Source organism: Symsagittifera roscoffensis, chromosome 2 (genome assembly GCF_963678635.1).
Source record: "Symsagittifera roscoffensis chromosome 2, txSymRosc1.1, whole genome shotgun sequence".
NCBI classification, from domain to species: domain Eukaryota; kingdom Metazoa; phylum Xenacoelomorpha; order Acoela; family Convolutidae; genus Symsagittifera; species Symsagittifera roscoffensis.
This window is the reverse complement of record NC_087063.1, coordinates 85,490,658-85,505,725: the sequence shown is the minus strand read 5'-3', so window position 1 is coordinate 85,505,725 and position 15,068 is coordinate 85,490,658. Positions and strand designations below refer to the sequence as shown.

General features: G+C 45.4%; 3 protein-coding genes across 3 annotated transcripts in view; all 3 read right to left on the bottom strand.

The window, feature by feature from the left end:
* The window catches only part of LOC134840728 (uncharacterized), a 486,809-nt gene that overhangs the window by 155,230 nt on the left and 316,511 nt on the right, over positions 1 to 15,068 (bottom strand). The window lies entirely within an intron of this gene.
* Positions 5,729 to 7,529, bottom strand: LOC134840041 (uncharacterized). The gene is made up of 3 exons (XM_063855669.1): positions 7,332 to 7,529; positions 6,960 to 7,182; positions 5,729 to 6,156 (listed from the first exon to the last, which is right to left on the bottom strand). Exons 1-3 carry the CDS (start codon positions 7,527 to 7,529, stop codon positions 5,729 to 5,731), a joined length of 849 nt encoding a protein of 282 aa, XP_063711739.1.
* Positions 7,607 to 7,993, bottom strand: LOC134840040 (uncharacterized). Its single transcript, XM_063855668.1, has one exon. The coding sequence runs from the start codon at positions 7,991 to 7,993 to the stop codon at positions 7,607 to 7,609; it is 387 nt and encodes a 128-aa protein (XP_063711738.1).

The following is a 15,068-nucleotide window of genomic DNA, read 5'->3' as shown; positions in this document are numbered from 1 at the left end:
GTGACCGTGTACAACTTCACCATGTCTAACATCTTCAGTGACGCCAACATCTGCGGCGTTGCAGCTCCAGAAAAACTCAAGATCCAACTTGCCAATGTGACTGGATTCGCGTCAGCACTCGTATCAGGCTATCCCCTATAATCAAGTGGACCGCACCCTCTGGTATTCTTGGCTGTGTGAAATACTCAACCCAAGACGCGTCACGGAAGCAGTCTCTCCTTGCCCGTTGTGCCGTTGTCCAGTCTATGCGGTTGTGACTGTGATAGGCGCCATCTGTGTTCTTCTTATAACTCTATTATTGCATTCCTGAATGGATGGTCTCTCCAGGTGGGAGATCGCTTTTCTCGTGCTGAATCGTCGCGAGCCCTCAACTGCAACCTATCATGTAGCTCCTTGAGACTCGATCAACCCGTGGTGATCTGGCTACTACTGGGAGTTTAACTGAGAGTGTAACCCGGCAGCGCGATTTCCAACAACGGCCGTATCGGTTGTGTATCTAGACCACGCACGGAGGGCACCGGCTCAGGCGGTATCAATCCTTCATGTGCTCTCATGGCTACTCGGTCTAAATTAAATCAACCACTCGACCGGGGAACCTCATCCACCTCTATCCGCGACTCTGGTCTCGATCCCGTGCCAGCTGGTTCCATCGTCATCGTCTTCCTTTCCTTCTGCTTCGCGAACTCTCGTTGCCTCCTCTGTATCTTTTCAATCTCTGATTTTATCTGCTCGCAGTTCGCCTCATTCTCGCGCACCTTCTGTGCCTTCGGGTACTCCGCCCTATCATACTCAGATCGCGCCTTGCCTGATCCCTCTCGAGGATCGCTTGATCTCTTTCCATGTTCGCCTGGTCCCTCTCAAGTTTCGCGCCAACCCTATCTGAGCCCTCTCCAGTTCCTTCTTCAAGTTACTGAGGTCCGGTTATGCCTCCTCTATTTGCTGACACCGTATCATGGACAATGGCCTGCTCGTAGATTGGGCTGCAAATCCCGCTGGCGGTCTGGCGGGGAGGGGGAATTCTCCCGCACCATATTCTGTGTTGTTACTCAAGCCGGGATTTCTTGCCAAACAGAATCCCCTCACGCCTCCATCCACGTTCCAGGATAGCCATCTGGCCTGTTTTTGACTGGATATTCCATCCGAAGTGTAGCCAACCATCAACACGGCTTCTGTCGCTGATTCTCTACATTCACCTTGCGCCTCTAACTGTAGGATAGCGTTCAACATCACCGCCAATCTCTCATCGACCTGGGTATAGTCGAGATCCCTCAAGTGCTTGTATAGCTCGTCGAGGGTAGGCCTTTTGAGCGCTTATGGCATAGACTTCCAGAAGCGATCAGTCATCGTCACACTATTATCAGGCGATCTCACGTATCAACCAAATCAAGAAATCCTTTACCCAAACCAACTCGAGAAGCACCTTACCCGTTAGATACAAGAAATACCTTTCCCCAATCGATGCTTGAGAAATGCTTCCCTTTGATACTGCTAATGGAGAACTTGCTCAAAATCTCCTTTTTTCTTCAAATGGGTGTGGCTTGATTGTCAATTCAAATTTGCAAATCAATCTGAAAATAAAAACCACTTCTAGACCAAGACGTTCTGTGCCTAACCTAAGTCTCCCCCATTATTGTGTTTTAAAACATTATCTCAACAATTCTTTGCTAAAACAATTCAATTAGTGATATTAAGAGCATGCAGACTCATTTGACATTTTAGCACCACCAACTCTCTAAGATTTAATTATCATGCAAATTACATTAAAATCCGTCTACCAGCCTGGTGCCCCCTTGTACCTAACTAGAGCCCCCCTTTAACCTAACTCGAGAGTCCTTCACCTCCTAACTCAAGACCTCCATGTCCGCCCAAAGCTCAGGCGATACTCAAGTAGTACTTCTTGTGTAGGTGCACCGTTATCTCCGTTTCTGCAAAGACCACGTGTAGGATGGCGTACAATTTCACTAGGGTTCAACTTGCCCCTGTTTGGGTCGTACACCGGAAGCGAGACCTCTAGTATCCCTCTTTCGATCATGAAGTCCCTCAGCCTCTTTAGTGCCAACATCACGTGTTCGCGGTCTATCGTGTTCTTTTCATTGACCCTTGTTACCAAAAAGCACAGGTATTTGCCCGGAACTTGTTAAACTGAAGGAGGATGCGCAGCCATTCCTCCCAACCCCGGTCTCTGCCTAAATAGAAACTCTACATTCTGATATTCTCTTTTGAATGCGGCCTCCAGTCTCGTGTTGAAGCTCATGTCTGCCGTTATGCAGATCGCACTTGTCCTCTCTGACAAAATTAAGTCGCTGTCCGTGATCAGGATGTTCTCTGAATATTCATTGGGTTTTTCAAATTTTGTCTTGAAATTTCTACTTATGGTAGGCTCAGCTTCCTCCTGATCCAATTCCAACACGTTGGTCTCTCTCACTTCCCTGAGCTTTTTTATCATCAAATTTTTGGTGTCGGTAAGTCCTTTCCCACTCCCCGGACAAAAATAAATATCGACGTCCTCATCGATGATGCTGAGTCTAAATTATTCGGTGGTATCTCAAGTGGCCGATCAGTAGCTGTCCAACCGAAGAGCGGATCTTTAGTTTTTACATGTTTTTCAGCTGACACGTCGACTTGCTGGATACTTTGCGCCTCTTCTCCCTTGTTCTTGAGGTAACGCATCCATTCCAGTATCCTCAAGTTTGTGTTTTCCCTCCTTTCTATCTCGTTCTGCTCCAGGTCTATCTCTCGTTCTGGTATCGAGTGATCCTTCTGCAAGGAGTGTTGGCTGTCGTTGATGATTTGCCATTCTTCATCTCCTACCAGCTCTCCCACGTTCACTAACTCCTTGCCTATCTCCTCGGGTTGTATCGTTTCAATCAAGAAGTAATCACCATACCTGTTGTATCTCATGCTTGTCCGCTTGCGATTGCCTTATATATCCCTGATGTGTTCGACAAGTCTGGTACCACTTTGGCACCTCGTTCTGCTTCGGACCATTTCAATCTTCCTCCGCAAAAGATCCCGCATCTGAATCTGCATCTATTTTCTCACTATCATCCATGCTCACGTCATCGTTGCCGTCACTCTTCTCTCTGGTGCCTTTTTCGTTCACTTCAGATGCTGGCTCTACCAGAAGGTACTCAAGTCCTTCCATAGTCTGTGGTACACACCAGTCTTCCGGAGATGGAACTTGAGGTTTCAGATTTTCATAGTGCGCTGCACGCCCTGTTTTCAAGCGGTAGAACCGTCCTGCTGGTGTAACTCCGTTATCATGAACGGTCCTCGCCATTTTTTTAGTAATTTTTTTGTGCACTTCGGAGGTATTATATTCTGGAACACCCAGACATGTTGTCCTACTGCATACGGGTTCGGTTGAAGTATTTTTTCATCGTACTTCTTCCGCTGTCTCATTTGTGCTTGCGCCGTGTTGCCCCTGCAGAGCTCGTTTAGTTTCTGTTGTCTCTTGACAGCCACTTTCACACACACGCCTGATGCGACGTCTTTTTCCCTTCGTATTCTGGATTTAAAAAAGTTAGGGGCATCGCTCTCTCCCTGCCTGTTAACATCATGAAAGGGCTGATTCCTGTTGTTGAGTGTTGCGGCAGATACTTATCCCAGTCTGTCATGTATCTCGAGCAATTCACCCTGAGCATGTTCACCAGCTTTCTGTTCTGTCTCTCGACTAATCCGTTAGTCTGAGGATGGTAAGTTGTTGAGTGTGCTTGAGCAATGTGCGATCTCCTCGTCAACTCTTTTGTCAGGTCCCCCACGAAGCCTTTACCGTTATCCGACTGGAATGTCATCGGACAATCATATCGCAATATCCAATGCGCTATCAAATGGTCACAAGTCTCCTCCGCTGAGGCTGTTTGACATGGCACCGCCTCTGCCAACTTCGTAAAGTTGTCTATTATGACCAGTATTTGATTGTATCCCGAGTCAGTCAAGCAGACTTCTGATGGTCTATCTGCACGACTTCGTTGAATTCCGAGCTCTCTACGGATTTGAGTGGGAACTTCCTTTTTCCAGGATATTTCACTTGTAAACACGACAGGCATGCGTTGCATCTCTCGCAAGCCTTTCTTAACCCTGGCCAATCAAACCTGGGTAGTATTCTTTGTTGTACTTTGTCTATCCCCTGATGTCCCAGCTGGTCGTGCGATCTGGATAACACTTCAGTCTAGTATAACTGTGGAAGTATGATGAGATTAAGCTTATTTAATATCTTCTCATCATCTTTTCTTCTACAGGCTACCACACCATCAGCTGTGTGATAGATTAAATCTCTTCTCTCTTTGTAGAACTGGCTCAAGATTTGGTAACTGTTTTCCTCCAGATCCCTTTTCTCTTTCTCTCCTATCCGGATCCATTTGGAGAGATTGCTCATCATCTTGTCATTCATCTAGGCTTGTATCAGATCCGACAGTCTGTATCTCGCTTTGACATGTTCCTTCAATGCCATCATCTGACCATTCAGTTCGCCGGGACTGTGGATGTCGCCTTTTAACTTTACGCATACTATCCTTCTCAGGACCTCCCTGTCTTCCTCTGGCACCAGGTTTGTCCCGACATTTGAATTGAATGAAAACTCCTCGGACGGTTTTCTTGATACTGCAATTTCTCAAGCTCTTCTCCTCCGGATTGTGCAATCCTGACGAAGGGTCGGTTTGTAGTTCCCTGTCGCGCTGCCTCACTTTCTCTTCTGCCAATATCATGCAGAGACTGTCTTGGTCATTGCCACTCTTCTCCGAGTCTTCATCCCATTCTTCGGACTCACCTGACAATTTCTCTTCTTCAGCATCTTCTCCTGATGTGGGCCACTCCCCGGACTCTTGACCTAGTCGAAGGTGTTCGGCCTCTTCCCTAAATGACACTTTCTTCTTTTGAACCATACTCTGCCTTAATATCTCTTCCGGGATTTGGTCAAGAAATGATTGCACGACCTCTTTGTCATCAGGTTGCTTTTCTTTCAACCAGTCCTCGCCGTAAGCTGCATCATTTCTTCTCAGTATCGTGACTTCTGGCTCGTCTTTCTCAATTTTCCAGACTACGGGTTTATCGCCCGCTAGATTTTCGAGTAATCTCCTCAAGTCCTCGCCTATCTTCGCCCTTGCCATCTCTACTTGATTGAGATCGTAGCCTTTTGCCTTTAGTGTTTCCCTCACTGTTTTTGACTTGAGCATTACTTCCATTGGCATCCCTCGGTTTCTCTTCAAAATTGTTTTCTCTGGACGCTCCTGTGGTAGCTCGGGATGATCCTCTATAGGTTCACCTGACTTGTCGAGCCGCCTCGTGAGTGGAAGGCTATCGTACGTTTTCTTATCCATAAAAGAGAAGCCATTTTTGATCTCTGGCCTATCCGCCTCCCTTTGCTCCTGTCTCTCGTAGAATTCCGTTTTCTTACTCAAGCTATCGGCATTTTGATGTTTGTCCCTTGTTCTGTGTTCAATGATCTCATTGTAGCCATCCAAGCGAATTATCCATCTCCCAATGTAGCTCTGATCCATTGAGTACGTTTTCAACCAGCTGAGTGCTTTATTGTCGACCCGTAACTTGAATGGTTCGCTACCTAGGTACGCCCTGTATTTCTCTACAAAGGTGATAACCGCAAGCATCTCTGCCTTGGGTGTCCCGTACTCCATCTCTGTATCACTCAAGACTTTGCTCCCGTATGCTATTGGTCTCAAGACTGTCTTCCCGTTCCATTCCTGCTCTTGATGGAGTATGCCAGAGAACGCTACCACCGACGCATCTGTATCCAGCACGTACATTCCTTTTCCGTTGGCATACCTAGCACAGGTGCTTCACACAACTCCTTCTTTATTCTTCGGAATGACTCTTCTGCTTCGTTGTTCCACGTGAATTTCTTGCCTTTGTGCCTCATGAGTTGCTGCATCGGGTACATTTTGTTCGCATAGCCCTTAATGAATTCCCTGTAATAGTTCGCATAACCCAAGAAGCTCATCAGTTGATGCTCTGTTTTTGGTGATTTCCAAGTCAGCACCGCTTCTAATGCGTCTGGGTCTGGTTTGATGCCATGTTCATCCACCATCCTCCCCAGGTATTTAATCGAGTCCTTGAGTATCTCGCACTTTGATGGATTGAATTTTAGTCCCGCTCTTTTCATGCAAGCGAACACCTTGTCTAGTCGCTCGATGTGGTCCTCTAAAGTAGGTGTCGCTATTACCACGTCGTCCACGTATCACATCACCAGGTTGCCATATTTCTTCGTTAGTCTTGTCAATGCGCGTACCATCAATCGTTGAAACGTAGCCGTGGCATTGCAATGACCAAAAGGCATCCTTTCCATTGAAACAGCCCAGCTCGCATGCAAACCCTGTTTTTTCCTTGTCCTGCTTCCTCAGTGGTACCTGCCGAAAGGCCGACCCTAGATGAAGAGTTGTGAAAAGTTTTGCGTAATTTAATTTTGAGAGACTCTCATCTATCGTAGGTATGGAATAGGCATACTTCACCGTGACGGAGTTCAGATATCGAATGTAACAACAAAACCTAAGTTGGTCTCCTTTCTTTATAGCCATCACTACTCCACACACCCTCGGTGATTTGGATGATTCTATCATGCAATACTCTAGGAGGGTCTCTATCTCTTTTCTACAAGCATCCGATTTGTTTGGGGTCATACGCCTCGCCCCCTCCCTATGAGGCACTGCCGATTCTTTTAGCTCTATTTCATGTTCAGCAAAGTTGCAGCATCCAATGTCTGCCTTAGGTCTCGAAAAAACATCCTGATTCCTATCTAGAACGTCCTTGATGGCTCCGAGCTGTTCGTTTGTTACTTAACCCCTCAAGTGCTCTATTTCTGGTAATACCGGCTTATCCAATTCTAATTCTACTAGTGTGGGTTTTTCCGGAAAACTCGAACAGCTCGAAAGCACATCGTCTGTCTCTGACTTAAGCAATTTCACAATCTCTTCTCTCTTTGTAGAACTGGCTCAAGATTTTGTAACTGTTTTCTTCCAGATCCCCTTTCTCTTTGACTCCTGTCCGGATCCATTTGGAGAGATTGCTCGTCATCTTGTGATTCATCTGGGCTTGTATCAGATCCGACAGTCTGTATCTCGCTTTGACATCTTCCTTCAATGCCATCATCTGACCATTCAGTTCTCCAGGACTGTGGATGTCGTCTTTTAACTTGACGCAGACTATCGTTCTCAGGACCTCCCTGTCTTCCTATGGCACCAAGTTTGTCCCGACATTTGAATTGCATGAAAACTCCCTGAACGGTTTCCTTGATGCTGCAATTTTCTCAAGCTATTCTCCTCCGGATTGTACAATCCCGACGAAGGGTCGGTTTGTAGTTCCCTGTCGCGGTGCCTCACTTTCTCTTCTGCCAATATCATGCAGAGACTGTCTTGGTCATTGCCACTCTTCTCCGAGTCTTCATCCCATTTTTCGGACTCACCTGACAATTTCTCTTCTTCAGCATCTTCTCCTGATGTGGGCCATTCCCCGGACTCTTGACCTAGTCCAAGGTGTTCGGCCTCTTCCCTGAATGACACTTTCTTCTTTTGAACCATACTCTGCCTTAATATCTCTTCCGGGATTTGGTCAAGAAATGATTGCACGACCTCTTTGTCATCAGGTTGCTTTTCTTTCAACCAGTCCTCGCCGCAAGCTGCATCATTCCTTTTTCCGTTGGCATACCTAGCACAGGTGCTTCACACAACTCCTTCTTTATTCTTTGGAATGACTCTTCTGCCTCGTTGTTCCACGTGAATTTCTTGCCTTTGTGCTTCATGAGTTGCTGCATCGGGTACATTTTGTTCGCATAGCCCTTAATGAATTCCCTGTAATAGTTCGCATAACCCAAGAAGCTCATCAGTTGATGCTCTGTTTTTGGTGATTTCCAAGTCAGCACCGCTTCTAATGCGTCTGGGTCTGGTCTGATGCCATGTTCATCCACCATCCTCCCCAGGTATTTAATCGAGTCCTTGAGTATCTCGCACTTTGATGGCTTGAATTTTAGTCCCGCTCTTTTCATGCAAGCGAACACCTTGTCTAGTCGCTCGATGTGGTCCTCTAAAGTAGGTGTCGCTATTACCACGTCGTCCACGTATCACATCACCAGGTTGCCATATTTCTTCGTTAGACTTGTCAATGCGCGTACCATCAATCGTTGAAACGTAGCCGTGGCATTGCAATGACCAAAGGGCATCCTTTCCATTGAAACAGCCCAGCTCGCATGCAAACCCTGTTTTCTCCTTGTCCTGCTTCCTCAGTGGTACCTGCCAAAAGGCCGACCCTAGATGAAGAGTTGTGAAAAGTTTTACGTAATTTAATTTTGAGAGACTCTCATCTATCGTAGGTGTAGGATACGCATACTTCACCGTGACGGAGTTCAGATATCGAATGTAACAACAAAACCTAAGTTGGTCTCCTTTCTTTATAGCCATCACTACTCCACATACCCTCGGTGATTTGGATGATTCTATAATGCAATACTTTAGTAGGGTCTCTATCTCTTTTCTACAAGCATCCGATTTGTTTGGGGTCCCTATGAGGCAACGCCAATTCTGTTAGCTCTATTTCATGTTCAGCAAAAATGCAGCATCCAATGACTGCCTTAGGTCTCGAAAAAACATCCTGATTCCTATCTAGAACGTCCTTGATGGCTCCGAGCTGTTCGTTTGTTTTTTAACCCCTCAAGTGCTCTATTTCTGGTAATACCGGCTTATCCATTTCTAATTCTACTAGTGTGGGTCTTTCCCGGAAAATTCGAACAGCTCGAAAGCCCATCGTCTGTCTCTGACTTAAGCAATTTCACAAGAATTGATGAATTTTTTATTTTCTTCATTCTTCTCAAGATACAAATTGTAACCCTATGATTCGGGCAATCAAGAACTTCATTTTCTTTTACATTTTCAGTCATTTCATATCGAGTTTTCTTAGTTAGAGCGTATCCCAGTTTCCTTTCCCTCTGGATTGTGATAGGTATATCAAGAGTATTCAACACGACACTGACGTAGAAGCCACTCTTGGTTATCGCGAAGGATCTTCCTAAATTAGCAGCTTTTTCACTCTTAGTCTCGCACCTTGGATTTGGGACTATGCATACTTGTTTATTGTCACTTGGTTCATTATAATTTTACATCGGCAAACTTACTATTGCCTCTTCGTTTGCTTTAAACCTTACCATCCTACTCAGGAATGCTGGTGCTTTATTCTCATTTACCATCATCAAATTTACCGATTTAATTACGTACTTCCTTTCCGAGTTCCGAATCCTGAACATCGCATTGTTTAGATCAATTGTTACATCGAAATTCCTGATGAAGTCTCTGCCTAAAATGAATTGGTCAGACTCATCTAGATTCTCCACCACGAGAAAGCTCCCAAATTGCGTTACCCCGAGTTTAGGGCTACAATTGGTGTCCTGCCTTGTACCCGCAGCGCCCCTTTGTTTGCTGCCGACAGCCGTATTCTCGAGTCTATCAAGTCGTCTTTGCCGAAAACCATCTTCTTCCATGTTTCGATTGGTATGACCTTCAAGACCGCTCCTGTGTCAAGTAACCCATGCAGTTGAGTCTTCTTTCCGTTTATGTCTAGTGCGTGTGCAGATACGTCTGCTTCCGTCCCGATATGCATCGCAGCTTCTTCTAACATGGCACAGTGTCCAATCGATCTCACTTTTAGTTCTTCTCTACCCACGTAGATTTGTCCTGCTAGGTCTTCATCACATATTATCATGGTCTTAGTGTAGATGTTTATTCCATCTATGTTTAGCATTACCTCATGTGGACCATAGGCTTCCGTGTATTTATTGTCGTGGCGAACTGACTTGCTGCCACCTCTTGTGAGTAGTGCCCTCAAGGCTCTAGAAGTTGTCTGCGGGCTTATTGCACTCAAGTAATCTGCGTACACATCAATGTGCGTTATCGTCTGATCGCTCGGTTCACCCAGGTTTCTTATTACTTCGTGACCGACCACTGTGATTTTAAGAGTGTTGCAATTTCCACGGTTGTTGCGCTCTCTGCGGCTTCCAGCATTGGGATCTCCCTGCAGAATGTCTCATTCAATCTCTGCGTCTCTATCTCCTGCTTCAGTCGTTGCTCGATTTTTTTTGTCGCCAAGTCTTGCTTCACTTCGTTGATTGCCTCTGCAGCTGTTTTCTCATAATTTATCTCCAGTGAATTCCTAGTCTCAGCCTCCATGAAAGTTTTGACTTGCGTTACAGCTTTCACCGTTTTTGTCGATAATTCCCCACTCGCTGCCTCCGTGTTCTTCAAGTCATTTTCGGCTTTTCTTTTCCTCGTATTCTGTACCACAGCCAGTGCTAACTCGTATTTGGGATGACTTTGATTCTTCACCGCCACCCAAAATAATGGACAGTCCATCCTGAAATGGCCCTCTTGATTACAAAAGAAGCACCTCGCGCCTATCTTGATGATTAAGCCACTATAATACTCATGTTCCTCCGTTTGGCTCATATATTCTTCATACGGCGCGTATCCCCGACTTTTCCTGCCTTGTTTGTATGTCGTGCAATCCGCTAGATGATGATACGCTGATCCGTAATTTGCGCATGACCTACGTTTATCCATGTCGTATATAACTTTGTGGTTGGCTTCCCCCTTGCATATTCCTGCCTTCTGAGTACGGTTACTTTTTTGGTTTCATCAACATGTACTCCCTAGACGTTTGTCTCATCTCTTCTGGGGTTGGCGCATTTTCCTTTGATAGTGTATAATACGTCACCAACATCGTTCTCAAGTCACTTTTTACCCCGTCGATAAACTTCGAGGCGATGCTGAAATTTCTTCTGTTTGTTGATTCTTCCGGATCACTCCTTCTTCTCAAGCTCTCAAGGTCATCCAGGAACCGATCGATTGACTCGTCGTCCCTCTGTCTTCTTTTTTCAAATCTCATCATAGCTTGGTGACCCTTATTTCCTGATCCGAATCGGTTCAACAGTTTTTCGAAGATCTTGTCTGCCGTAGCACGCTTCTCTTTTTTCTTTGCTACTACACATTTCAACGCTGTGCCCTCCAGATTGCTCAGTTTTGCTGTGCAGGCCTGCCTTTGGTCATTCAAGTTATCTTGTTTTAAATGTAATCTTCTACCCATGTGTCAATGCAGCCATCCGATTCGTCTTTAAACTTTTTGGGTTTCTTGAAGGTCTTCATGGATTTGCCAATTCCTCTTTCACTCGAGTCAGTGTTCTTTTTCGCGAACGCTTCCAGTGTCCTATTCATCATTTGCCCATGTCATGGCGTCAGGTGCTACATTGGTGTTCGTGCTGGAGTCCCCTGGTACATTTGTCGAGTTTGAGATTCCACCCTTCATGATGGTCTTGGACCCCCTGTCACTATACTCGCTGCACTCCGGGGTAACGATTGAGACTCCCGTTTTTTCCGTTGTGTTTCTATAAAGTCGACTCTGGTGCCTTGTGGTTTGTCTGTTAACAATTTATCCTGTGCTATAGAGTTTCTCAAGAGAGCATCCAGTTTGGACTGTATGGCACAAGAACTTCCAGCTTGGTCCTTGCTCATTGTATCCATTCTAGTCTCATGCTTCCACAATTTTTCATTCACAGTGTCGTACCGTTTCTTCATTTCTTCCATATCTTTTTTGATATGTTTCTCTTGTTATTTGTCGGTAGTCTCTACTTTGTCCCGACATCTGTTGTAGCTTATTCTCCGTGGCCTTGCCAAGCAATAGTAGTTATCCAGGTTCTCGTTCTTGTTGTGTCTTACTTCCTTTTTTAAATTCTAGGCGGTCCTCTTCACTGCACTTCAACTTTTTGTCTATCTCATTCAACTTCGTCGTCAAGTACCCCAGCTCCACCGTGATTGTTCTTGTTTCCTTAGTTCGTTCGTCTGGGCTAACTGCTGCTACTTGCGAGGCTTCTCCCATTTCCTTTCTGGTTTCCGTCGTTATCGTAGAAACTGTCCCAATGGTTTTGCTCTTCACGTTTGCAGTTGTTTCCTCTTCAATTCTTGGTTTCATTCCGACCATTGCAACAATCTTCTCAGTGAACGACATTTTCTTCGCTTGTGGGTCGTCTTTTATCGTCTTTGGTGTGTTGGTTACCTCTTCTTGATTGCCTATTGATGAGAACTCTATGGTGTTCTTTTATTGTTTTCACTGTGTTTGGCATCGGAGTTGATTCCGTTGTCTTGCGTTCTATCGCCTCTGTGCTCTGATCTGGTGTCTCTAGATATGTCTTTTTTGCTGGTACGCTTTGTTCTTCCAACGTCTTCTCTTTCGCCTTTTGCTCCTTGACGCTTCTTGCTCTGACCATATTCACTGAAAGAATCTTTCTCATTATTCTCGGGTTCGTTTGTGCCGGTTTCTTTTGCATTGAGGTATGGCTCTGCTCAGGATCTGTTCCTTTTCTTTCAGTTAGTGATACTCTGTTTTTCTTCATTAATTTTATTTGCATTTTTTCTTTTCTACAATTCTAATTTGTACAAGTTCCTATTCTAAAGTTTAAAAGTTAAAAAATATTCCTAATTATTGTAAGAAAAACCATTTGAGCTCGTAATCTCACTAGTGTGGACTTTTAGCTAGTTGTGGTCGTTCTGATTGGGTCCTGGTGCCTTTATTCAAGTGTTGGGACTCTTCACACTATCCCAGGACGTCTTCTAACCCTCCTAGGATCCTACGCTTAAGTGATGGGACACCTCGCACCGTCCCAAGACCTCTTTCTTCTAGTGTTGGGACGCTTCACACTGACCCAAGACCTTTCGTCCAAGTGTTGGGACATCTCGTACTGACCCAAGACCTCCTGCTCAAGTGTTGTGATACTTCACACCATCCCAGGGCCTTTCTTTTCTAGTGTTGGGATACTTCACAATGTCCCAAGACCTTTCTTCTCTAATGTTGGGATACTTCACACTGTCCCAAGACCTCCTTGTTCAAGTTTTGGGACACTTCAAACTGTCCCAAGACTTCCTGCTTAAATGTTGGGACACTTCACACTGTCCCAAGGCCTCTCTTTTCTAGTGTTGGGATACTTCACACTGTCCCAAGACATCCTGCTCAAGTGTTGGGACACTTCGCACCGTCCCAAGACCTTTGGTCCTAGTGTTGGGACGCTTCGTGCTGTCCCAACACTACCTGCTCAAGTGTTGGGACGCTTCGCACTGTCCCAGGACCTCCTGCTCAAATGTTGGGACACTTCACACTGTCTCAAGACCTCTCTTTTCTAGTGCTTGGATGCTTCACACTGTCCCAAGACCTCCTGCTTAAGTCTTGGGACACTTTTCACTGTCCCAGGACCTCCCTGTTTAAGTGTTGGGACACTTTCTACTGTCCCGAGGCCTCTTCGTCCAAGTGATGGGACACTTCGTGCTGTCCCAAGACTACCTGCTCAAGCGTTGCGACACTTCGCACTCTCCCAAGACCCCCCACTCAAATGTTGGGACACTCCGCACTGTCTCAGGACCCTTCGTCCAAGTGTTGGGACACTTCCTGCTGTCCCAAGACTACCTGCTCAAGTGTTGGGACAGTCGGATCTCTTCTTCTTTGAGACAGTCGGATCTCTTGTTCTTCGGTGTTGGGACACTTAGATCACCATCCCCGGTACCACCACTTGAGCTCTAGTATTAAAAAATTTCCCCAAAAACCAATCTTACTAAACAAAAGTTTTATCTCCTGGCGCCCCTGAAATTACCTCCCTTTATTATTCCGATACAAGTCGAAACACGACTTGTTAGCAAGTGTCTTTTGATCACCTATTCGTCAAAAAGCCGATAAAATAAGATCCAAAAACGTAAAAAATTTAAGCCAGAAAAAACTATAAAAAACAGAAAGATAAGCACACCCAAAATTCAAAGGCGACCAATGTCGTCTTTTCATAAAAAAATGTCTGGTACCTGACTGTCACGCGTTTTCCTCCCCCCTACTAACGATCTTATGGGGTATCCTCCTTTCGGTTTCCAAAAACTGTCCTTTTCCGATCCCCCCACCCAATCTGTCCAGGTTCCCTGCCTTCATTCGATCTTAAATTTGGATATCCTCGCGTTGCATCTCTTGTTCTGGGTCTAAAGATGAATCGTTCCAGACTCTGGGTCTACTAATGTAAGTAAATCGACGATATCGATTGTATATTTACTATACTGTGTCCGCCCTTTGTACAATTTGCAACCGCCAACCTCTATCCTAACCAGCCCTCATTCTAACCTCCCCCCTATCTAGCCCCCCACTTGAGCCTAAAATTACCTTAAGCGCGATGGGTGCTAAACCTCTCGAGAGAAAACCGTAGAACCTGTTTCCGAGCTCTGCTCAAGTAAAAACGTTTCCTCAAAACGGTGGGTGTTCGCGTATCCGAATTTACACCTATTTCCTAAAATGCAAAGAGGATTTTGACGATACCCATTTGACCAAACAGAACCTCTGTACGACCCCTTCTAATTGCTCTGTTCTGCTTTGATCACACTGCTGGCTGATCACCTGCCGGTTGGTCACACTTTCCCCCTCGGCTGGTCACTTCTTCCAGTCAAGTCTCCCAGTGGTCAAGCTTCCTATATCCACTTTCCCACTTCGCTGAGAACCTCTTCCAGCCAAGTCTCCCAGTGGTCCGCTGGTATCACAAAAGCTCTCTGAAAACTCTACAACGCCCCACACTTGGGCACCTGTAAAACGTTGCTGATTTGGTCGAGACGATCGTTCTTATTGGAAAACAGTATAGACATACTATTTTAATTAATAAAAAGGTTTGATCCACCTAATCTGGAAGTCAAAGCCACGGTTCTTTTTACGTTTTATGTTTTTTTGTTCCTGTTTCTAATCTTTCTTGTTTTCTGTTTTGCTTTTTGTCTTTTACTCGTTTCTTGTCCCCCTAGTGACCCCCTCACTCGGTTAGCTAAGCCTCGTTCGGAAAGCGCACCAGGAAATTTTCTCAAGTTTTCTTAAAAAGCTAACGCGGTACAACCAAAAAGTGAATACGTTCCCGTTGAACCGCACTACCAGTACTCTAGAATGGGCTTGTAGCCCGGAGCTGTGTCATGTGGGTGTGATCCCGTAGTTGTAACATTCGCCCGGAAGATACATATCGACGGATAACAAAACTAAGTCTTAAGACGACTGGCCAGCGTCTAAACAGAGCTTTGCAT